Source organism: Pleurodeles waltl, chromosome 1_2 (assembly GCF_031143425.1).
Source record: "Pleurodeles waltl isolate 20211129_DDA chromosome 1_2, aPleWal1.hap1.20221129, whole genome shotgun sequence".
NCBI lineage: Eukaryota > Metazoa > Chordata > Amphibia > Caudata > Salamandridae > Pleurodeles > Pleurodeles waltl.
In genome coordinates this window covers 693,016,558-693,042,338 of record NC_090437.1, presented here as the reverse complement: position 1 = coordinate 693,042,338, position 25,781 = coordinate 693,016,558, and the positions used below count along the sequence as shown (strand labels likewise).

General features: G+C 44.5%; 1 protein-coding gene across 2 annotated transcripts in view; it reads left to right on the top strand.

Annotated features, from left to right (window-relative positions):
- The window catches only part of SH3D19 (SH3 domain containing 19), a 324,933-nt gene that overhangs the window by 119,846 nt on the left and 179,306 nt on the right, over window positions 1-25,781 (top strand). For both annotated transcript variants that reach the window (XM_069242645.1, XM_069242646.1), the window contains exon 2: window positions 1,447-1,486. In XM_069242645.1, coding sequence (XP_069098746.1) covers window positions 1,447-1,486 — 40 coding nt within the window. The remainder of the gene's footprint in view (window positions 1-1,446; window positions 1,487-25,781) is intronic.

Here is a 25,781-nt window from a genome sequence, read left to right as displayed (position 1 = left end):
CCACAAGGAAATGGAAGAAATGCTTCATTTAAAATCGGCTTCTGGTTATTGCTTGGGGCTGCATTCCAGACCATTGCTTTTGCCCACTTTACCACTCCAGAATCCCCCTAAGGAGATCAGTGTTGATCATACTCTAATGGGAATACTCTTGGGCACATTGCCAGGCCAGGTTACCTCAAGACAGGAACACAAGCAACCTCAGACTGGCTTCAACCAACTTGGGGTATGGCTGTTGAAGTATAGATTGCATCATATGGCACATTGAGCACCTGACCCACGTCTGGCGATACCCGTCGTACTTAAGGCATCTACTACAAAAACAACAAGGTAATGGAAATGATCCTTGAAATAATCTCAGCTGTCCCTTGCTATTGCCGTGGTCCTTCTTCCATACCATTGTTGTCATTTGCTGTGCCACTTCAGATGGACACCTGCCATGTGCAAATCAATCTTGATACTGCTCCAATAGGAACAGTCCAGCCAGAACTACCCAGCCGGGTCCCATTTAGAAGGGAACACAAGCAACCCCCAGGCCTGTTACATCCTATTAGGCCCGAGGCAGCATGGTGATCAGAAAACCACTGGAATATTATGTGGCCCTATGTAATTATCAATGGATTAAGATTAACTGAAACGTTCCACCCATAACCTTTTTGTGCTTCTCAGTGCAAAGACCTAAATATCAAGTTTGGTAAATAAAAAACTCCATTATGCACCAGTAATGAAACCAATTAAGGTTGGAAAGCACCTACTTCCTTTTCTATTCTAGCTGCATGTTGTTCACCTCCTCCTACCATATTTTAATGCCCTAAAAGGGAGCACATGGCTCCGAGGTATTCCTTATGAGCAAAATAAGTTCTATCCAAATCTTTTTTTTGTTTTGTTTTTTGCTTTACAGTGGAACTGAATTGTTTTCATCCCCCTTAGATACTCCTTACCAGGTCTCCCCTTGCATGTGGTCAACCACCCCTCGTCATTGCGCTGTCTTCTTCTTCACTTTGTTTTCAGTTTTAGAAGATTCCTACCCTGACCATGTCAACCATCCTACTGCTTTACCTTATGCTTTCTTACATCCATAACCAGCCAGAATCCCTCTCCTCCTGATACCAATCCAATCCACCATAGGATTTCTGATAAGCCTGATAACATGGCTCTTGGATAGTATCATGTGTCTCAAGGTCACCGACTTCTCAATTGGCATTTTTAAAAGCTTTGTTTGTTGTTTAGTACTTTACCGTGTGAGAGCATACCGGCAGTAAATCAAAATTGATGCAACTGTTAATGGAACAGTATTTTCATAAGGGAATTCATTCATAATGTTACCTTGTAGGTTGGCCAGTAGGAATGTTATGTTGGTATATGTCATAATATACATTGGTGTGTGTGTGTGTGTGTGTGTGAAATAGAATAGATGCAATCTTAAATTATGCTTTGCTTCCTTTACAGACCGCTCTGAAAGAAATAAACCAGAATACCGCTTTTCAGGGTAAGATTATGTATAAATACTTCTTACTGCATGAAAGTTAAAGAATTACTGTTTGAGAATGTGGAAATCATCTCACCTTTTGGATATGTATTGGTTATTAACATTAAGGAAAGTTGATTGTGTAATATACTGATTTAATTGTTAGGTTATCTTAACTTAAAATCCTGATCCGACCGTCCAAACCTCTCTTCTTTCCATCTTTTGAAACATTTTCACACACTCATCAATCGCCTTCTATGTTTAGAACGCTGTAAGCAGAAGCACCCTGTTGGAAAGAAGCACCCTGTTGGAAAGGGTGGGCAGAAAACTAGAGACTAGTGTCCCCGTACATGCCCTATTGTATCTCGAAAGCGAGCTACCTACGTGGGGCTTCATAGTGTTGTGATTTACAGGGATCCTTCTCCACATCAATAAGTGCATGGTTGTTCAACTTTCACTAACGAATAGCAAATAGCACAACCATTCAGCTGAAGAGTTTAAAAGTCCTTAATGAAACTAACAAGAACCCTTCTTTGGCTAAACTGCTGCTGTTGGGCATCATCAGTTATTCACAATACTTGATCATCCACCTGTACTCAGAAACTGAGGTAAGAATAGTGTTAGGGCTTGAGGGTCAGTTGACAAGAGGAATTGACATACATAATGGAAGAAAACATTCCAAGTTTCATAGAAAAGGGATTCCTTTAGGGGCAACAGATTATCAGTTATGGAGGCAGAAAAGATTCCTTACAGAAAAAATTACCTTGAATTCCAACACCAGATAGATACAAAGGGGTTGATTGTTAACAGACTGTCAGCTTTAATGAATATTAGTACAGCAAAAACAGGCAGCATAGCTTCTAGAAAAAGGCAAACATTCTTGAGTTTTGGTTGGTTCACATTCCTTTGCTTGGAGTAAAATTTAAATAAGGGTTATCATAGAAATCTCTCATTTCCAAGACAGCAAAGATGGTTTAAGACGATGTCTGCAGCATTTTTTTTTATTTAAATCAGGCGTATGATTTGACTATTTCTAGAATTCCTTTAAACAGGCCTGACCAGATTATTGGCTTCAGGATTGCTACCCGGGCCCAAGTTATGTATGGTGTGCAGTTGGTTAACTGAAGCTTTTTGTAGCCAAGAATGAATCTTTGCATACCTGAAGTCAATTCAACTAGGGCGTGTTCTGTTGTCTTAAAAAAAACATGCAGACAACCTGGTATTTGTCATGCGCAGCCTATTGTCAGTTTGTTTTTGTGTAAAGGATTGATTAGAGTCAAGTGCATGTCGGTGAGGCATATATCTCATTGGTCTCCATCCATTTTTTTGTTTGGCGCTACTGGCAATGATTTCGAAAAGGAAACCCAGAAAATGAGTCATCAGTGAACTGAAAATGAATTCCTTGTGAATCTGATAATACACGACAAAAACACAGCGCTAGCACTAAAGCAGAAGAGGGTAGTGTATTAATATGTACTCCGAGGCTTGAGTAGGGTATTTCTTGAGTGGTCTAGGTTCATCCTGGTTGGAAGTTTCCAAATTCTTGTATTCTGTACTCAAAATTAATGCAAGGGTGTGAATGGGGGCTTGGGAAAGTATGAGATAAAAAAACAAGCATTTGCAATGCAGTGGGTCTCACATCTGCTCGAGTTAAAGCTATTAGCGTTGTAAACTCCTAACCCGACTTTTCTTGCCACATAAATCGAAAATTTAAAGTTAAACAGTTTCACATAGGGGAGCCGATTCACAGTGCCACAGCCGCCATGAGCATCAGCGTGAAGAGACACACAAAAGGAAAAAAAAGTTTGCTTGCAGTTAAACTAATCTGCAAAAGTGCAATTAGCCACGTAACAGGGGCGATGCCAAGGTGGTAACAAAACCTCCCCAAGGAGGGACAAAGGTAAACCATTTACCACTGTCATCAAAGGATTTTTGAAGGGCAAGCCCACGAACGAGTGGGAGTGATGGGCATGAGGTGGGCGTGGTTAAAAGCCAAGATACATACCAACACGTCGGAAAAGCAATGCTCGACCTAATAGGTTGTGCTGCTTCAGATAGGCAGAAATAGAATTCCCTAACCGGTTGTTACCTCACTTTATGAATTGACTTGGTTTAGGCTGGCGGTGGCCGGGTCCATTGGGACTGAAATGCTTCAGTTGAAGGGCCGTTATGACCCGAAATCTTTAAAAAATATATTACAAAAACAATAATAAAGCACACTTTTAATCCACTGCTTCTGAGCTCACAAATGACATCTTTGCTGTATCAACACATATGTCACACAGATGGAAGGCTGCTGCATTTTCACATACTAGCAGTGCTTATGTTTAGACTCTGAAGGCAGGTGCAAGCCAGAGGACCACTGTCAATATTTAGATGTCCCTGCAATTGATTCACACAGGGGAGAAATTGCGCTGCAGTTGTGTTTGCATTTCATTCATATCTTTAGACATTAAAAACAGTTGTATGGCTTCAGTACCTTGATGTACATCTATATGTTCTGACACTAACCATGTAGACATGAAAGCCTTGTGTAATTACGCGTCCAGGTAAAATCTAGTCATGCACATTAAATAAAGTAATAAGGCTGAAGAACCGCAGTCAATACCAGAATGTCCCTGCATGGACTATTTGAAAGGACGAAGGCTTCATGCAGCCATGTGTTCTCAGCTCTCTACGCATGACTGGACTCATATGCATAAGGCTATGTTGACAAAGGGAGCCTAATTCAGGCCTCACTTAGCCAAAGCCATTCGCAGGAGGCTTTGGAGTCGGGGAGCTTGGCTGCATCTTGAACCCACTGTATATGACATATGGAATTCACAGCAAGCTTTGGTGGCAGAAGTCCTGCCACGTGGCCGTACCTGGTCAAAACTTTGGGCAGTGCCAAAGCATAGCATTAAAAATGAAACATATTCACTACAAACCCTAGTTAAAGCAGAGTCATGAAAGTTGTGATCCATTACCCAGAAGAAAAAAATAGACATTTTCGTACAACACCTCAGCAGAAGGGACAGAGGATTTTCTCCACCCCGTGAAAATAACAGCTCTAACTAGCTGTGCAACCATAATCCTGTGCATTGCAAAAACCTCCTCAGTCAAAGGTGACATCATTTGCATAATTGATGACATCAATGAAGTAACACAATATTGCTTTTTGTTTGGCATTTGTTGTCCGGTACTGTAAACACAATCTTGTTAGTCATTGAGAGATAGAAAGACATAAACTATGGGTCTTAATAAACAGGCTGTGGGGGAGATGTACTGAGCTTAGTTCCTGACTTTCTGCTAGGCTATGTTCACAGAGTTCTCTAGGCATGGCCAGTGTATGTGCTTTGTAGACTCTGCACAAAGTGGTGTTGCGTTTCTCAGAGTCTTCTGCCGACGACCAAAGGTTGAACCCCCTTGGGTCGTGACGCAGGGCCGCTGAGCACAGGTCCTGGCCGAAAGCAAGGCTGTGCACCCAGCTTCTTCCATTTAGGGGGGGGCAGGGAGCTCTAGGAAGTTGGGTGTTTAGTGTAGGCATTGGGTGCAGAGCGTGACATGCTGGGCCAAATATTAAGTCAAATGAAGTCTGGAAAGTACAGTTGTTGAAGCACTTCTGTTTGGCAACATGTACTGCAACATGCTGCTGATTCAACCAAAAGCAAATATAATATAAAAACATAATATAATTTAACTAATCACTAGAGTTGAATATTGGACTCCCTTCGAAGTGGTTGTTGGGAGATAGTATTGTTGTTTAGAAATGACAACTCTTTCATGCCCTGCTACTGTACAACTGAGAGTGATTTTACCCTGTTGTACATTCTTGAACTCCTTGGGGGTTGCTACGATGATGATACCTTCAAAAATATTGGAAGTACAATAAGGAAATTAAAATTATGTATTACTGAAAACATTAGGACTATAAACCATCAAATCCTCAGTCACCCATATCTATGCCTTCTCTGGTCAGGCATCCAGTTAATCATAAATACTTGAACTTTGTGGGTGTTTGTGTTGGATTTCATGGCATCCAAGAAGGGGTTATTTTGAATGTGCTTGGAATCAATTATCATTAGAATGTAAAGCCTTAAACCTAAGGTTCTAAAGTCTGTGAAGGTCTTCTCTGGTTTGTGGGGTGTCTTACCTGGGTATGTTCTGAGGGACACTTTTTCCTACAGATTCCTCAATATATTAATTTAACCAGGCACCCGTTTAAACCATAAACATTTCTCCTAGCGGTATCTTTCCACTGCCACCAGATAGTGCTATGTGACTTCAGACATGCCTTAGTCTATCACAAAAGTGACAATACTGACCTATGTATGGTGGCGCCAGCTTTTTGTTTTCAGAGCTTTTAGTCTGTTTTTACCAACTATCTTCAAAATTATACATGACACTTTTTCTGTAGATTTGGTCAAATGTCACTATCTAGGGTTTAGATTTTAAGTCTTGTCAACTATATTGTAAAAAGATCTCCCACTTCCAATTAAAGGGCATTTGCATGCAATATCTGGGAATATAACACGATCCCGCAACCTACAGTTGCTGCAACTCCATGCATCTGAAGGTCATCAGGGAGTAGGAGGCCAAGCTTCCTGGCTTGGGACTATAAAGAGACCCCAGAGAGTCCTTTCCCCGTCCCTTCTCCCCCATAAGTCTCCTGATAGGGAGTACCCACCAAAGGGTACTCTCATAAACACAAGAAACACTATAGGAAGGGCAAGTCTTTTTCTTTCTCTTTTAGGAAACTGTTGGTCTTTAATACCAGCTTCTCATCATCTTTCTCCAAACTGATTCCAGTTTTGAAGAAGGCTCATCTGAACCCGACTACTGCCAACCCTTCTCAGATTGAGGCTTTTCAGTAAGGTGTGATAGGCCTTTTCACAACTGATCCTCCGTCTTCGAGACCTCCTTCCTCCGATGGAAGCCTTTGGAAACAGCAGCTCTGGCATCTCTGGCCCCTGGTGCCATACAACTCTGCACCTTGGCAGGACTCAGTGCCACATCTTTGGAAGTCACATCATCTGCCCAAGAAGCCAGTTCACCTGGCGTAGTGATGATTTCATCTCTGTTGCTGTTCTCAGACCATGTTCAGTGCTGCCTCAGCCCTTTATAACATAGGAAATCCAATGGGTGACTAGAAAGAACGTAAAAGTACCTTTTGAGGACCAGCGGTCTCTACCTGGAGCCAAAACGTTCACCCACATGATGGAGTTCATCGACTCAGATTCAGACTTGCTAGAGATGCCGAATGTGGAGTTTCAGTGCACTGAGGAGTAGCATTTGGAGATTGATAACCTCTGTCACTCTTAATCATACTGATCCTGGGCTTTATCTGGAACTTCCAGATGCCAGAGGGCTGGATAAGTCTCCAGAGCGAAATATTCCCCATCCTCACAATTGTTTTAAGAAGGCTTGTTCATTAGCAAGCCTTTTCTGACCAACCAGGAGGCATTGCTTCAGCCAGTGATTACTACCTACGACAAACACTCTTTGTGCCTGGCAGTCCATGGACAGACTGCACGCCACCACCACATGCCCGTTGTGCTGTCTCACCCAGTTTTTCATGGCCCATCCTCTTATAGAAAACCTGTTTTTACAGCCATTCACTATGAGTCTGGACCACAAGGCATTCCCTACTGTTCCCCTGGACACTAAGTCCAAACGTCTTGATTCAACGGGGCATAAAATCAAGTAGCCTGGCTTAACAAACTTCCAGTGCCACATGCTTTCTTTGACAGAATCTATCCCTTGTGAAAAAGGACAAACTTGTTGTCAGTCTCCCTGATCATGGGAAGGGTCCAGCTCTAAAGTTGTCAGGGATGATCTTGATGCAAATAATGAAATGCAGTGGATATTCAGCAGATACTGTGGCAAGCTCTGTGGCAGCAGTGGTGACGCGCAGCTTTGCATGTGTGCACTGTACCAGATTTTCCAGAAACATTTAAGCTGCTTTAATATACATCCCCTTCGATGAAGGCAAATTCTGTGGAGAAAAAGGCCCTTTGTAGGGGGACGCTCTTTGGCAACAAAGGCTGACTCTGGCTTGAAATGGTTCAAAGATAGTGGTGCGACAGAACGCTGTCTAGGCCTGAACTATCTTGTAAGCAAATTAACCAACAGTACCACTGCTTTTGTGTTTTTTCAAGATCCCAATCTTCTGGGCTGAGGCAACTTTCTTAGTTGGAGCAGTCCGCCCAACAGTTCTGCCACTTCTAAAATGGCAGAGGAAGATCAAACGGACACCAGCACCAACAGAAGGGATAGTCTCCGTTACAGCCACTGGTTCCGTTGGCACAAAGCCACTCTTAATTGTTCACCTTCCACCCATCAGCTTCTATTCAGTGAAAAGTCTCTTACTTTCTGACCCAGTGGGAGTCCAACTCCACGTAGGTCTGTAGTGCCAGTGTGTGCTTCATTTGATCCGGAAGGGGTTTACTCTCCCCTTTGTGGCCACTTCTCAGGAATATCCCCAGGCTGCCCAGAAATGGTCCCGAGCCCTTTCAATAATATTGGAGACAGAAGTCCTGGTCTTAATGCAAAAAGGATCTTGCTATTGAAGAGGTGTACAGGGATTTACTCCCTCTACTTCTTGGTTCCCAGCTAGGACAGGGGCCTCAGGCCCGTTTTGGATTTGCAGTTCAGGAACCTATTTATTTACCAGGGCACGTTCAGGTTGGTATCTTTGAGTCTGGTCCTCTTGGCGCTTACAGTCACTATGAATTTTCACCAAAGTACATGCAGGAGGGGCTGCTGCCCTCAGAAAGCCAGGTGTGGAGGGCATTTACTTGAAAACTTTCATGAATGTCTGGTGAAGGTGAACTTTCTCTGTTTGTTTCTGACCACTTGGTATCTACCCCAGCCTTCATTTATTGACTGGGATTTTCTACTTACCACCGGAATTTGTATGTTACTCCAACTCTGCATCTGCTGATCATTGGCGCAATCCTGGATAGAAACTGCATTTGGGTTTTTCCTCCTCCTTTGCAGATTTAGGACTTTAGGAATTGATCCCATGTTTCATATTTTGGTGGCAGTCCCTGTCCTAAAAGCATTCTGCTTTTTGGGCATGACGATCTTGTGTATATACCTGGTGCCCCATGCTCAGCGGTAGATGATGTCTTTTCCGTGGTGTCTGAGGTTTTAAAGGTCCGTCTGCACGAGTTGAGATCTTAGCCTAAGTCCTTCCAGATTGGCAGATGTGTACTTTCCATCTCCATAGTGCCCCATACTGGCACAGGTTACAGTGGTGACTGATGCCTCCTATTTGGGCTGAGACGTTCACTTAGGGGAGATGATGGTGTGAGGATATTTGCCCATGACAAAACAATTGCATATCATTGTGCTGGAGCTTTGGGTCATCCACCTATCCCTAGGTATTTCTCCCCTCCATCTGATGATGTGTGGCTCAGGTCTCTCGGACAACACTACTGTGGTTCACTACCGCAACAGGTAAGAGAGAACAGGTACCAGTACCATATGCCCTACAATTGTGGCAGTGGTCACTGATGCACAGAGATTTTATACTGTCAGCACACCTGACTGGGTACACTGAATGGAAGGGGTGGGTTTTCACAGTGTGATTTGAACTTGGTTCTCCGTTTCCTTATGCAATCCCCATTTGAGTAGCTGCCTAGCTGTCATATACACCATTTGGCTCTGAAGACTGTGATTCTGGCGACCATTACTTAAGCCTACATGGCCAGTCTGTATATCTGTCTGTCTGTCTGTATATACTGTGCCTTACTCTGTATATACTGTGCCTTACCCAGATGAGTTGGATCTGTGCGCTTGGCGCTAACATTTTGCCATGTGCCATTCGCTTTGCTAATGGGCCAGTAAGTCACTTTCCCATCTTTGTTCCTTCCACTTTACCCTTCTTAGTAGGAAGAGCAGCTGCACAATCCGGATCCTAAGAGCGCTAACTCATAATACATTGATCGGACAAGAACAGATCAGCTGTTTGTCAGTTTTGCTAGGGTGAAGAAGTGACAAGCAGTGACAAAGAGTACCACTTCTCGTTGAGCCATCTTTGCATCAAGACATCAAGATCTGCTACACTTTGCTAAAGAAAGGTCTTTCTGCAGGCATTCATGCACATCCCCACCATGCAGTGGTGGCTTCTAAAGTTCTGGCCAAGAACGTCAGGGCATCTGATATTTGATGGATGATTTCTTTGTTTTCATTGCACTCTTGTTTCCAAGCATTATTGCTTGGCTGCCCAGGCATTCAATCAGGATTCTTAGAAAGCATAACTACTCATTCGTAAGGGTCTCAAGGTGCTGAGGGGGTTTAATTGAAGAGCCAGGTATTGAGGTCCTTCCTGAACTGCAGCAGCGATGGTGATTGTCTGAGGTGTAGAGGCAGGGAGTTCCAGATCTTCGCAGTGAGGTAGGAGATGGATCTTCCTCCAGCTGTGCTCTTGCGTATCCGTGGGATGGTGGCCAGGGCCAGTTGGGCAGAGCGCAGATGTCTGGTGGGAGTGTAGATGGAGAGATTCGGTGGTTGAGGTATGCAGGTCCGGCATTGTGGAGGGCTTTGTAGGTGTGCGTGAAGAGCTTGAAGGCAATTCTTTTGTTAATAGGTATCCATTGAAAGTCTCTGAGGTGGCCGGTGATGTGGCTACGGTGTGGGATGTTTAGGATGAGTGTGGCAGAGGTGTTCTGCAATTTCTTTAGGATTTTCTGGGTGGTCCTGGCATAGAGTGTGTTGCTGTAGTAGAGTCTGCTGCTGACAAGCGCATGGGTGACTGTTTTCCTGGATCCACTTGAGGATCCTACAATGCAGGCGGAGCGTGTGGAAGCAGGAGGACGAAACAGCATTGATTTGGCAGTTAATTGAGGGCGAGGAGTCCAGGATGATGCTGAGGTTTTGCGCGTGGTCCGTGTGGGGGTGGGTGTGTGTATGTGGGGGGGGGAGGAGGTTCCAAGCGCTGTGGCCCACCAGGAGTCATCCCAGGTGGAGGGGGTGAAGCCCAAGATGAGGACTTCGGTCTTGTCTTAGTTAAGCTTGAGGCACCCGTCGTTCATCCAGGTGGCGACTACCTTTATCCCATTGTGGAAGTTGCTCTTGGCGGCTGTGGGTTCATCTGTGAGGGAGAGAATCAGCTGGGTGTTGTCTGAGTTGGAGACAATGTTGCGTCCGTGGCTTTTGAAGATGACTGCAAGCGGGGCCATGTAGATGGTGGGGCTCAGGGAGGCACTCTGCAGCTGATCTTTGTGGGTTCTGAGCTGAACTGTGGAAGTCTGACTCTGTGTTCGGCCTGTGAGAAAGGAGCAGATCCATTCTACTGCCTTGTCACGAATGCCAGCGTTGTGGAGTCTTGTGCAGGGAGTGTGGTGGGAGACAGCATTGAAGGCGGCTGAGAGGTCCAAGAGGATGAGGGCAGCAGTTTCACCTCGGTCAAGGAGGGAGCGGATGTCGTTTTAAGTGGCGAGGAGAGTGGTCTCTGTGCTGTGGTTGCTTCTAAGCCCGATTGCAAGAGGTCCAGGATGTAGTTTGTTTCAATGACCTCGGAGAGTTGGGAGTTGATAGCTTTCTCGATGACTTTGGCAGGGAAGGGGAGTAGCGAGATGGGTCTGTAGTTCTTGACGTCTGTCAGGTCAGCAGAGGATTTATTCAGCAAGAGGTTGATCTCTGCGTGCTTCCAGTTTTCCGGGAAGGTGGCAGTCTCGATGGAGCAGTTGATGGTGCAGCAGAGTTCGGGTGCAATGGCAGTGCCGGCTCTGTTGAAGATGTGGTGAGTGCAGGGATCCGAGGGGGCTCCAGAGTGGATGCTCCTCATGATCCTGAGGGGGTCGTCAGAGGTGAGGGTGAGCCAGTTGGACAAGGTCTCCCGGGGTCTGGAGCCATAAGGTGCAGTGGTTGTGGGTGGGATGGGCCTTGGGTTGTGAACCTGTCAGATCTTCTTGGTCTTGTATGGTGAGGTTGTCGCAGAGGTTTTGGGAGGGGGGGAAACGTATGCTGTCTCTGTGTTGGGTTTGGCAAATTCTTGGACTACGGTGAAGAGTTCTTTGCTGTTGTGTGCAATGGCATTGATGCGTTCCTGTATGGCTCCTTTCTTGTCTCTGAGTTGGTGATGAGGCAAAAAGCTATTGTTGTTTTGCCATATGTGTTCTGTGTGACATACTTATTAAGTTATCACTAGTCAGTGCTTAATTTGAGCCGGTGGTTGCCGATGGTGGCCACTTATTTTTGGGGGCCAGCACTTATTTTTCCTGATCAGAGCATGGGGAAAGAAGGAGGAAGAACAAGATGGAAAACCGTGATAACGAGAGAAAGAAGAAGCCTGCGGAGTGAGATAAATGGGCCAGGAGTGTCAGATACTGGTTTAAAAAAGCCTGAATTCAACACTACACTGCCTTGATATTCGGCATGCCGGTGCTTGCCACTGGCTTCTGTGCAGAGCTTCAGGCACTGGCACTTATTACTTTACAAATCAAGCACTGGCACTAGTCAGTCCTGTCTCCCTGGGGTTTCTGCTCAGGGACTCCTTCATGAGGTGACGAATCTGTAGGAAGATGTAGCATCCGCCAGAAAGGGCTTAGCAAAGCTTTGCTTTCTGGAAGATGCCATATCTTCCTGCAGAACCTTCACCACACTTGCGACACAGTGTTGGTCCTACCAGGGTTCCCAGGGGGTTTATATTTCTTCTGCAGTGTGGTCTACTGTCATTAAGCTTGTTTTGGTTCCTCTCACTTTTTCTACGCTCGTGTTGCTTTTGAGCGGGGAAAAAGTGAAGGAACTTATGCTAGTGGACCAAGCTACGCCATATATAGGCTGGCGTCATGTAGTCTGAGCTGTACAGAGTCCTGAGCTTGAGTACTGCTGCCAAGAGTAAAGTTTTTAGGACCATTGAGGTGAGGAATCTATCAAAATATATAGTTTTTATCAGAAATAGCGCCAGGGAATGTAACTAACTTCTTCCATGGGCTACAACACTGCTCCTTTTTTATTTTAATTATTCTGTTACAGAACTTAATATAATTATCATTGATCTCGTATACAAATAAGAATGATGTATTTGATCCACCTGTTGATGTATCTCTAACCTTAACATTGCATGCAATACAACTGTAAATATGTGAGTTCTAAATTTGAACATTTATAACGTATATGATGCATTAAGGATAGATCTCTGTAATGTGTATGTTAACATGGCGATTGAATCGCTCGTCACAAATTAATTTTGCAGTCCGAACCCAAAAAAGTATTTATATTTGTCAGTTTTTTTAAATAATATGACCGCACTACATATAATAGCATACAATGGTGTGTTAGTTTGTTTCCTTGACCTCATCTTTCACCTACACGGCAACATGATTGCATCGCTGGGAAGAAGCTTGAAGACTTGGGCTGAATGTGGCCATTTTTCACTGGGTTTAATATAATTTTGAGAAATGAGAGAATATTTGTATATTTGCCTGCTCTCAATGTAGTGTATTGAAATGAACTGACTAGTTTAACTGGTAAGACAGCTTCACATTTGCAACTGTTGGATGGCCGGGCATGGGTGAGGTGTTTTTGTATTGCCGCTATGATATCATTGGAGGTGTCATTTATGGAATCATGTTATGTTGACACCTTCCTCAGTGAATTGGGGGTACTGCTGCGTAGTAAACCAAATTAGTGCATTTTAGCTGTTTTACATTTCAGAGCACCACTGTAACGTCCTTTGTACTTGTATTTGTTTAGGTGAACTTGTACATTTTTTCTAAAAACGCACCTTATATTTTTTCTGGATAATGGACAATAACTTCAGTTTGTAAGTTGTTTCCGTAAATCTGTATACTCAATAAAAATGAACTGAATAACCAGAAAGAACCTAAATGCATTACTGTACATAAAACATTACATTAAAAGACTTTCTATAAGGCAGATGATGGGCAGAACTGTTTATTTTAGCTAGTTCCCCTTTAAAGATAGATACAAGTGCTGTCATCATATCAATAAAGCTAATTACCAGAATAACTAAAAGAGATCATACAATTAAAAAAAACATTTATGTGTGTTGCTTTTGCCTGGCCCAGTGTCACCAGGATCACCCTTACTCAGTTATGTTTTTTAGGGGTAGGTTGCTAACACTGAAGTTGCGAGGTGTATCGTTTTTTTGTCTGTCAAAAAATTCATAGAAACAAGGTTGGTCACCAATATGGCTAAGTGGGTGTGTGGCAAGTTCACTCTGTTGTCTTAAATTTAGTTGCAAATCTGAAAATGCTGCTGTGAATGATAAACAGACTTTTTGGTTATATATGTTACTATTTAGGAGATCATTCTTTTGACTGTTTGATTGGCTGGCAAATGAGGTTCATGTACAATATGCTTTCTAAGGGTGAGTGCTGCTGAGACGGCTGGGCAGAGCGAATGTGAAGAGGAAACATTATCTACTAACGCTGGGGAATTTCAGAAGGAAAGAATCGGAGGACCTGGATTGTAGCAGTGAAGTTAGCTCCACAAAAACGTGGCTGTGGACAGCAGTTATCCTGATGAACTGTACACCGTACTCATGGATGGTGCACGGTGAGGTAGGTAGTGAGGGATTCAAGCTCCTGTCAAATGGAGCCTCTTCTGTTCTGTCACAGAACACTTAGCGGCCCAATCTATTGGTATAGTCTAACCAGGAGACCACCAATGCCTTGGACACTGCGACTCTTTGATAGAAAGTGAGGCGTTTGCAGATCTTCCAAGGGATAGTTAAAAAATAAATAAAAAAAGCTAGCAGACTTGTTCTCAGGCAGATATATGCTGAAAGAATGACACATGTCTAGTGTTAGAAATGGGTTCTCTAGTTGGCATAATACACAATAATACAGTGAAAACCCTACAAAAGGACACCACACCAGTTTTAGAAAAATAGCCAATGTTTATCTATGTAAAACAAGACCAAAATGAGAAAATTCAAAGATATGGATTTTGCAAGAATCAGTTCCTTGAAGTCGATAGCTCCATCTGGGGCTATCACAGCGTTGTGAACAACAAATCCAACAGTTCAGGCCGGCCGCGGCGTCAGGCCAGCTACAGTATTGGGAAGACCTACAAACAGTACCTTGGAAATGCAGGGTTTTGTGATCCTCGCGATGAGATCCGGAGTGCAGCGTCGCTGGAGTCTGTTCCGGCGGTCGGTGCAGGGGTCATCGGGCCCTTGGAATCACATGCAGTGCAGATCACACCCCCGTCTGATGGATGGCGTTGTCTCTGTGGTGCAAAGCTTTTCGATGCGACGTGCAGTGCCCACAGATCATGGTGCAAGCAGTGGCTCGGTGACTGGGTCTGGAGGCATCAGTGAGACCAAGGCTGTGGTGTGAATTGGGCGGTGAGACGTGCAGTGTCTCCAGGTCACGGTGCAAGTAGCATCGTCATCATTGCTGAAACGTTGTCGTCGGTAGGCCCAAGATGGCGGTGCGGCACGGGCTTCGTGCGGCACCCACGGGTCGCAGTGCAAACTGGGGCATCTGACAACATTGGAGTCTGTGGCGTTGGTGGAACAGGGCTGCAGTGCAGGATGGGACAGTGCTTCATGTACCTCACGAGCAGTGAACTCAGGCCACTGTGCAGCAAGCGGCAGTGGTGTCAGCGTGGAGTGTCGTCATCGGGGATGCGAAGTATGCTGTGTGAGTAAGGCGATGCAGAGAGCGGGCCCACAGGTCACAGTGCATGCAGCGGCTCGGTGACTGCATCAGGTGGCAGCGGCGGTGAGACCAGGGTTGCGGTGTGACGGGCATAGCTCCATGTGGCGTCATCAGGTCATGGTGCAGTAAGCGGCGTCGTTGGTGGCGTCATGGTGGTTTTAATTCTGTCGCAGCACAAAACACACAGTTCCCAGTGCTGTATGCAGATGAAGCTGATGTCTTTGATATCCTTGAGACTTCCAACAGGAGGCAAGCTCTACCCCAATCCCCTGGAGAAACTTCTCAAGCAGGATACACAGCAAAGTCCAGGCTTTCTCCTCTTTAAGGCAGAAGCAGCAACTGCAGGTCAACTCAGCAAAGCACACACAGCAAAGGGGCAGTACTCCTCCACCAGCTCTTCAGCTCTTCACCTTGGCACAGGTTCCTCTTGAGTGTTCTAAAGGTCTGGGGTCCAGGGAGTCAGAGACTGCATTGTGTGAGGACAGGCACAGCCCTTTCAGGTGCAAGTATCGGCACCTCCCTCCCCACTCTAGCCCAGGAGACTCATCAGGATATGCAGGCAACACCCCAGCTCCCTTTGTGTCACTGTCGGGGGGAATTCACAACAACCCAACTGTCAGTCTGACCCAGACGTGGAATACACAAGAAGCAGGCAGAGGCGCAGAATGGTTTAAGCAAGAAAATGTCCACTTTCTAAAAGTGCCATATTCAAACAGACAATTTAAAAAACAACTTTACAATAAGATGTGTTTTTAAATTGTGAGTTCAGGGACCCCAAACTCCACATCTCTATCTGCTCCCAAAGGTAAACTGCACTTAAGTTATTTAAAGGAAGCCCACCTGTTAACCTATGAGAGAGATGGGCCTTGCAACAGTGAAAAAACGAATTTGGTAGTATTTCACTGTTAGGACATGTAAAACACACCAGTACATGTCCTACCTTCTAAATACACTGCACCCTGCTCATGGTGCTACCTAAGGCCTATCTTAGGAGGTGACTTACATGTAGTAACAGGGACGGTTTGGGCCTGGCAAGTGGGTACACTTGCCAGGTCGAATCGGCAGTTTAAAACTCATGTGGGTGGCACAAGCAGTGCTGCAGGCCCACTAGTAGCATTTGATTTACAGGCCCTGGTCACCTCTGGTGCACTTTACTAGGGACTTACTATTAAATCAGATATGCAAATCATGGATAAACTAATCACCAATGCAGTTTATATAGGAAGCACTTGCACTTTAGCACTGATCAACAATGATAAAGTGCACAGACAATAAACCAGAAACAAAACAGATCAGAAAAATAGGAGGAAGAAGGCAAAAAGTTTGAGGATAACCCTGCAAAAAGGGCCATTTCCAACATCTGTTTACTCTCACTACCCAATTATCACTACTTATGTAGTTTGTGGTTGCCCGTGTTGGCTTGAAAGTTATTTGGTCCACTTCTGGATGGTATAGCTGAAAAGAATTACCTCAGTTTTACTTGGCTTCAATTTAAGATGACCGTCATGCACTCAGCATTTTCTAACAAGGTAGAAATGTGTGTATGAGGTAACATTGTGCACCTTGCTTTCCACATGATTTGTGTTTTATCAACTTAGTTATAAAACCAAAACACATGCAGGTGGATGATCTGCACTAGTGGTTAGTTAGAGGCGTCCGAAATAGAGGTGACAGTGAGACCTTTGTGAAGATACAACACATCAGCTGCAAAACTGTACAGAGAAAGGGGACACAGCCATTAATTACCAGTAGTAGCAAAGAAATTATTAGCGTCCACCCAGGAACAATCTTTGGGAACCCAAACTGCATAAAACATAACATGACAGGGTTGGCACTGTCAAAAGTGGCTGACAGATATAAACAGTGAGGCTGTGCCCTTATTAAAGTCCATCCTGTCATCAGTGATGGACAATGGAACCAATTATGTCATCCACCCTGGCAAAACTCTGTGTCAGATCTAAAGATGTTGTTGTACTTAAGGCTATAGTGCAGTATAGGCCATGTTTACCAGAGGTTTCTCCAAAAAAACGGTCTTGGAAATTGGCCTAAAGTTAACTAATTGACAGTGACAAGCTTTGGCTTTTTATGCAAAGTTGTCATCACTTCCTGATTAAATGCCAGGTTAGTAGAAAACAAGGTGGTAGTTGCAGTTAAAAATTAAGGTGCCAATAGAGAGGAGCTAAGCATTTGCTTTAGATGGTGACATTAGTCTAGTAGGAAACCTTAGCACATACATTTGATATTTACTCTGAAAAAGGAGTCCAATTTTAGGGGGACAATCAATCAATAAATCAATCAAATATTTAGAGAGTGCGGCAAATCACCTGTGAGGTTCTCGTGGCGCTGGAACTGTATGCTGCTGCATGGAGGAATGATCATTTGAACATCCAGGTCTTTGGTTCTCTTCTGAATCGCTGGAGTGATGGTGCAGGGGGAGGACGTTCCAAGCCTTGACTTCCAGGTGTGAGAAGGAGCGTCCTTCGCTGTTGGCTTGACAGATCTGTGGGGTGCCTGTGAGGGTGAGAGAAGCTGATCTGAGGTGTCTGGTTGGTTGGTGGAAGGTCAGGGGTGTGTTGATGTATGCTGGTCCTTCGTTGTGCAAGGCCTGGTAGGCGTGGGTCAGCATCTTGAACTAGCATATATTCTGAATTTGGTGTCAGTGTAGTTTTTTGAGATGGGGTGTGATGTGGGTCCTTCTTGGGAGGTCAAGTACGAGTCTTGCCGCAGAGTTCTGTATTGTCTGGAGTCTCTTCAGGAGGCATGCTGTGATTCCTACGTAGAGCATGCTTCCGTAGTCCAGTCTGCTTGTGATGATGGCCTGCGTGACGGTCCTTCTGGTGTCTGCTGGGAGCCACCTGAAGGTTTAGCAGAGAATGCTAAGGGTGTGGAAGCAAGCAGATGAGACTGTGTTGACTTGTTTCTTCATGGATAACTTGCCATCCAGGATGATGCCGAGGTTGTGGGTCTGGCCTGTTGGGGCAGGGGCTGTGGTGAACTCTGCAGGCCACCATGGCTGCAATCAGGGCTGGCTCAGTGCTGGGGTTAGCCCGAAATCCAGATTGGGAGGGGTCCATGAGGTTATGATCATGTATATGTTGCGTGTGTTTCTTGTTGATCACTTTCACAAGGCCATTTGCTGGATAGGGGAGCAGAGAGCTGGGCCTGTAGTTCTTCAATTCGGCTGGGTCTGCAGATGGTTTTTTCAAGGAGCGGCCTCACTTCAGCATTATTCCAGACCTCCGCGAAGAAGGCCGCGGTGATGAGGTATTCAGGACCTTCTTGTGCTTGTCGCTGATTACCTTGCGTCTTCTGCGGTTGAAGACGTGGGTGGGGAAAGTGTCCGTGGGTGCTCCCAAGTGTACGGAGTTCATGTTGGAGATAGTGTTTTGCGTGGTGAGGAGTTCCCAGTGGATGAGAAGGTGTTCGGGGTTTGTGTTTGTGCATGTGAGCAGGTTGATGCTGTCTGCAGCAGTGGGTTGGAGGTCGACGTTTTCGTAGATAGCCTAGATCTTGTCATGGTAGAAATCTGTGAGGTTGTCGCACAGTTCCTGGGATGGAGTGATGTTGTTCTTTGTGGCTGCGAGATTGGTGAAACCAGAGTTCTTTGCTGTGATTTGTGCTGGCTTTGATGCGCTCTGCTAGAATGTTTTTCTTGGTTTCTTTCAGGAGACGGTGTTACTGGTTGAGGTCTGTCCTGAAGGCTGTGTGGTCTTCTGTGTTTTTTTGCTGATGCGCCACTTCCTTTCAGGTTGAGAAAGAACAAAGCTGATAAGCGTGGTTGGATTGAGCTGGAGAAAGTGTGAACGTTCCCAGCATTAGAAACATTTGCCATTCTTTTGGCAGATAAGTCGTCATGTGTAGTTTTATATAAATGAAATAATCTGCGTGGCCGGAGTCAAAACTTGTTGTGATGCCACAGAGGATGCTTCTTGTTTTATTACGAGGTGTCACAAGTACCTGATTCTAAATATAAAAAACATACCCCCAGGGAAAGACCAACACTGTAGCTCTTAATCTGCCACCATCCATGTAACCTAGCTCCTTATTAACAATAAAGAGGGCAGGCTTCCTTTAAAAATCTGTAAGTACATTTCACTGCTCTGGCCCTGAAAGGTGCGAGTCTGAGTCATAACGCCACCAATCGCAAACCCCTTGTGGCTGCTCCTAGATTTTGTGATGGTTCTGCTGACTTGGGAAGCGCAGTAGAGTTACTAAACTTGTAGTTGGTTTAAAATACTTATTTTGAGGAGTAAAACTAGCATTTTATTAAAGAGGACTGCCTGGTAATGTTTTTACTGAAGGGCAAAGCTTGTGTTTTTTTTTTTTTATCATCCGTGAATTATGCTTTGTGCAAGTAGTTATAAACTTTCAGATTATTATGAAACACTGAAAAAGAAATATAGGATTTGCAAGTGCTTTTCATCCTCCCCTTCGGTTTTGGAAGTCACTTCAGAAGCTAAACAAACCTCAAGTGGTCAGAGGGCAAGGTGATTGGAGTGGGGGTGGTTATGGAAAATGCTTATGCTGCATCCAGCTAGCAGCTATTTTTAGCGAGTCTTGCAGGTGCCATTTTTGAAAGCTTGCAAAAAGGGAAACAAATAAGCCTGCCAAGATTCATACTTTAACATTTAACTTCTTTACTCGGAGATGTCTTTTGGGCCTGTGCAGGGCTGATTTTTTGTTTTTGTTTTAATGAAATGAGAACTTTGTTCCCTGTACTGTTTAACTCCTTCGTGTAAGAATCTGTGGTGGAGGGGGTGCACAGGAGATTTACTGTTATATGTGTAATCGCTCCATGGACTTTGTCGCTTAAGTATTATATATATTACTTGCTGTGGTAAATAACATCTGTAAAGCTGCCTTTACGGGGACCAAACGACGGTGATGCAAAGTTTCTCTTAAGGGTGTGTATGTGCTGATTTTCAAAGAATCTAGATGTATATGAAATACGCAACCTACATGTCAGTAACCATGTTCAGGCTACACAAATTGTGCTATTTTGGGGATGTTCGTATTCGTCTATTTCTTGAGTGACACCACGATTAGGCTACATTGTGTCGGGTTAATACATTTCTGTCACACAACACGGTGTTGTACTGTCGTGCTGGCAGTAACAAAATAAGTCTGTCTTTAGGTGGAATTGAAAACGAGAAAAGTAAAAGGGAATAAAACTATATTTTTTCCCAGAAGACTTAAAGGGCCACAAACATCGTATTTCCTCATTCCGTTAGAAAAATGTGTGATTGTGGTTTTTTTTGTGGTATTTTTTTTTTTCACCGTCTGTCCAGTGTTAACGGCAGGGCCTATATGCCATTCCCTGTCTGGTGAAGTTAGGCTGACATTCCTGTAACTACCATGCAGCAAGCTCAGCCTTCACCTGACAGGACATTCTGGATTCCAAGAGATTACCGGGATCCTTTAGCACCAACGACCACGGCTCTGCCTGACTCGGGAGTGTTATAATTGAATTTATTTGTATTTGTTTGCAGTTTATATATACGCGACCCCGACCCCAAGGTATTGGAGCGCTTTACACGAGCACCAGTTACATCACACAAGGTCACATCAATTATTTATTTTTTGATAGTCACGGGGAGATTAAGTGATTTGTCTAAAATCACAAGATGTGGAGGCACCCCGAAACTCGAACTGACTCTTTCTCCACTCTTCAGCGTGCCTGTGATTCTTGACTCCGCTGCAGGTATAATACTCGAAGTTAAGGGGTCCGTTTTAAGTACGCGCGCTTCATCCTCGTGGCAGCATTGTCCTAAAAGGCCCTATCAGGCTTAGCTCTCCCGCCTATCCCGCCTTATCGCGGTCTACTTGCATACAGTTTTTGCTACATGCCAGCCAAAGTGTGGACAAATGTCATGATCCATGTGCATGCCCTGACAAGATATGCTATACATAATGCCTTCTTTGGAGACTCGGTTAACACCTGACTCCGGTTGGCGAACGGTGGAGCAACAGTGTCCTCTAGTGGCCAAGCTATAAATATCGTGTCACTTTGTACCACAGCATTCGTTTGTTGGTTTACCCAAGGATGTGTGGGGAGTTTTGTGGCCTGAGTGTATATGAGTGGGTGTTGCAATCTGCTTTCTAGACTACCGGGTCGTTTTTTAAGTCGGGCGCCCAAGCGCTCTGACCTGTTGTAAGTCGTGTGGGCTTTTAACCACGCCCGACGCACTCCCATTACTATCACTGGGTCTTGGGCTTGCCTTTCAAAAAACCCTTTGTTATCATTGGTCCTTTACCTTTGTCCCTCATCGGGGGCGTTTTGGTTACCACCTTGGAGACCGACCTTGTTACATGGATAACTGCACTTTTGCCAATAAGCTTGACTGCGAGCGAACTTCTTTTTCCTTTTTGTGTCTCTCCTTTGTGCTACTGGCGGCCGTGACGCTTTGAATCGGCGTGCTTATGTCAACTGTTTTACTATTCATTTTCAATTTAAGTGGCAAGAAAAGTCCAGTTAGGAATTTACGTTAACAGTTCTAACCCGAGCAAACGCTAAACCCCCTGCATTGCAAATGCTTGTTTATATTAATGTTCCTGTCCCTACAAAAATTAGGAAAATCTTTTCTCATTATCGGTACATACCTTAAACAGTAAGTTTAAGACAAGAACAATTTAAAATGTTTTTTAAAGCTGTCTGAATAAATCCTGGATGATCATTAAAGTAAACTAGGATGGAAAGGGCGTGTTAAAAATTCATATGGGTTACAAGTTTACACAAAGTTGTGTTTAAGTATCACGCCCTTTGCAGAATCTTAAAATGTGATTACATGGCCTGTATTTTTTCTGTGGAAATGTGCCAACTGTTTTCAGACCCATGTGGGGTAGTCTATGGGAGGATGGTCTTCTTACCCCTCCGCCTTTAGCTGTAGTCAGGTGTGGAAGAGTGGCCTGCCGCTTGCGGTCTCGCCAGACCTATTTGTTAGCAGGGGACCGTGCTGTGATCGAAGGCACTATACATAATTCTAACCGTTGTGTGGTTGGGCTGTTGAGCCAGCTTCAAGATCTGCTGGGATGTAAATATAGTCCCCTGATCACATTTTTAAAATAGGATAATGCGACACCAGGGTTTTCCAACCTTTTCTGTCATAAGAGCTATTTATGTCGAATGAACATCATACTGAGCTACTTACATTAGTGTGGTAATAGTGACCACGTCAGATAAAATTACATAAGTGGCCACCACCATTCAAAATTACCAACAGTGTGCACCTCACTTCATAATACAGGGTTTCTAGCAGTTATGTTAAAATTGATTTATCAGATTGGCATGCCTTAACATGGGTAATAAATGTTAGTTATACTGCAATGGCCTTGGCACTAAGGTAATATTATTAATAAGTCTCAACAGCACATTATGACTTATGCCTCATAAGGCATCCTTTAATACATTTTGGAAATCCATCCATTTTTCTCCAAACATCATCTTATGAGTTCTGAAAAGACACGTATTTCCATCTCGAACACAGGACTTACAATTCTGGGGTACATAAAGTAATTCAGCCAAGCAAAGGCTTCTAATTGAGTAGGCTGGGATGCTCACAGGAGAGCTACTTACAGGTAGCTGGAGAGCTACCAGTAGCTCACGAGGTACTGTGCTACGCTATCTCAGTTGTATGGTATTCTGCAATTCAGTTTTGTTTTTGATGACGTCCCGTCGGTTGCTTGCTGTCTGATGGTTCATACATGTGGCTTCTTGGTCATACCACTCTTCTTATTTCTGCATGGCCTCTTTGTATGGTTTCTACTGTGTTGACTGTTGTGTGGTGTGTGTGTGTGATTGGTGGCCAAAGAGGAGTGGTTAGTAAGATATGGAACATTCAGTTGTGAGGTGCAATGTTGAGGGATAGTTCAATGGAGTTTTTTTTCTAATTATAGTACAATTAAGCCAACCATTTCCACAGTAAAGATATCTGTGGTGCTGATTGAGGCGTTGTGCTCTAACAACCGCGTGTAACTTTTAACCTAGTCGCGCGCACGCCTACATTTGTTGTTTGTTTGGAAGTTCCTTGATTGTGGCTCGTGAGTAGACGGTGCGGTTTTGCAGCTGTTTTTCCCCTGAGTGTGCACAAAAATTCCTACTTGATTATGGTGAAAGTTATCCTATTCTTTTGGGAGGAGCCGCCTCCATGCCATGTGTGCCGGGAGCATTTCCAAGAACATTGAAAACAAACCAGAACTAGAAGCAGATTTTCTGAACTGAAGCTGCATGCAGTGCTGCAAGCTGTCAGGAAAGGTTGGGCGTGTTAGTGAGCAGAGCTGTAAGTGCAGCCCAGTCCGAGCCAGTCTAGGCCGTGTAATGGCAGACCACCAGCCAAGGCTTTACACGGACTCGTTTGGTTGGACACAGTGCAGCGACTGACCTAGGTTTTTCCAGGACACCATGAAATGAAGTCTGCTCTATTGTAGGCCGCACTGCTCATTTTCCAGGAATGAGGTAATGCCCATGGGCTTGTTAGATGGATAGGTCTAACATCTGACCTTCGCGGACTGATAAATTCAAAGAGAAGATCCAGAACCTCGCAATCGCTGTCAAACTGTGCGCAGGAAATTGAACCCTTTCAATTGATCTACATTAATCCTATTAAAAAAATAAAAATCTAGGACCTGGCACCCGAAGGAATATTTTAGAGTTGCTACAATACTGGTGAGTAGGTGAGGCGCAGCTTGGTGGATTGAACAACTAGATACGTCTGTAGTGGACTAGTTCATAACTATATGGTCAGATTCTCGCCAGTACTGTTTATTCTCCAATAGATCGGATTATGATGGGGTTGTGGTTGCCCAGCATGAGCCTTTCTCCTCGGGGTACACTGGTTCACTTCTGAACACCACCCCTGGGGTTCTCCAAGTGGGCATGTGACGCGAGGACCCATGCCCCACTGGATCCAGTAAACAGTAGAACTAGTAGAGAACGTCGCTGCTCTCCCAGCCCCTGCATTTCTTGCTCCACAGAATGACGAAGGAAGTTAAACAGTAGTGGAGCGGGTACGTTGCCAGTGGATCCAGGAACGTGGAAAAATGCCCAGTGCCTTTTGGGAAGGTTTAATTGTTCCCTTTCCTCACTATCCAGTTTTTCTCCAGTGCACACAGGGAGACTAGTTCAAGCAAAAACCCAGAAAACCTTTTAAAACATCTACATAAATATCGACCTGAGCTATTGTCATTTTTCTGACACATAAAATGAAACCTTCATTCGCACAGCTTGTTTGGAGCCTGATGGTTCGGACCACCGAAGCCGCAGACTGCTTTGTGTCACAGTATCAGTTTTCTTGCAGCAGTTTTCCACCCTAGATGTCCCTTTTACAGGAATAACCAGGGGACCTTGGTCAAGAGTTAGGACGTACCCAACTAGATGAATTGCCTTGTACAGTAGGCAAAGGTTTTGAGGCTTGTTTTCAGAATTATTTGTGTATTTCTTCTGTACATATACCCATAGCGTCTCCCGACTTCAGCCTTCCCACTGCTCAGTGAAGGTGCGCCAGTGACATCTTGCTCAAGCTCCTTTCCTTGTTTGAATAGCCACATGTGAAAAGCTGATGGGAGGCATTTTCTGCAGCACCTTTTAACTTAACAGTGCAGCTCTGGGGCTAGGACTTGGGCTCATGCACAATGCGCATAAACAGGTATGTTTAGCATAGGTTGACGTGAGTCTGTTTTTGTCCATTGTCCAGGAGTCAGAATTTGAGGGTAACTGATTGTCCCTTCAGTGCAGACTTTTTTAGGAAAAATGTTTCCTCCTGTGTGCTGTTAGAGTGAGACTTGCTTTCTCCGGATATAGGGCTGCCCTACTTGAGAATTCCTTTTGCTGAACAAGAAAGGCTTGCAGTGCAGTATGGGATTCAAGGCCTACGCTTCTGACCATTCCTTGGAAGGCATTTTAGACGGATATTTGTCCAGTAATTGCACCGATCTCCCCTCTGCACCAAAGTGGGTGGGTTTTACATTTTTAGTTAATATTCCGAAAGATTATACTCGTATCCCAAAGTAAAGTGGCATCTCCTAATGCTGCGGTAGTCTCACCTCACTAGCAATGCTAAAGTTGGAGGAAGGTCCAGATAGGAAGCAACCAGAGCTGCACCAACCCACCAGGTCATATTGTCACTGACTCACTTGCAGGACTGATATCGAGAGGCTATGACCAAATGTTTAAAGTTGAAAGTGCTGCTATATTCCCCCTATAAACTGTATTTAGATTCACTGGATGTCTAAGTAGATTATAAGCGAGATGCAGACAGTAAAATTCAGGTTAAAGAAATGCAGTGTGGACATACCCTATGAATGAACCTGGAACACCTCTTTAAAACAGTGGTTCCCAACCTGTGATCCAGGGACCCCTGGGGGTCCGCAAAACCTCCTCAGGGGTCCGCAACTGCTTAGAAAAATAAATAATAAATACCGATTAATAAAGAGTATATAAATTGGGTGGATAAATGTACAATTGAAAAAGTTACTGTCTCAGTGGGTGGCCCCAGATTCCAATAATGATTCAGTGGGGGGTCCCCCGGTTCCAGTAATGATAAAGTGGGGGTCCACAGAAGTGAAAAGGTTGGGAACTGCTGCTTTAAAACAATGTGTTTTTTCATCAGCTGTGCACTCCCGACTACACACCCTAAAATTCTTAGAAAGCAGCAGCTGGGTAATGGACATGTTGTCATTTAGGCACTTTCAGAGTCACAGAACCA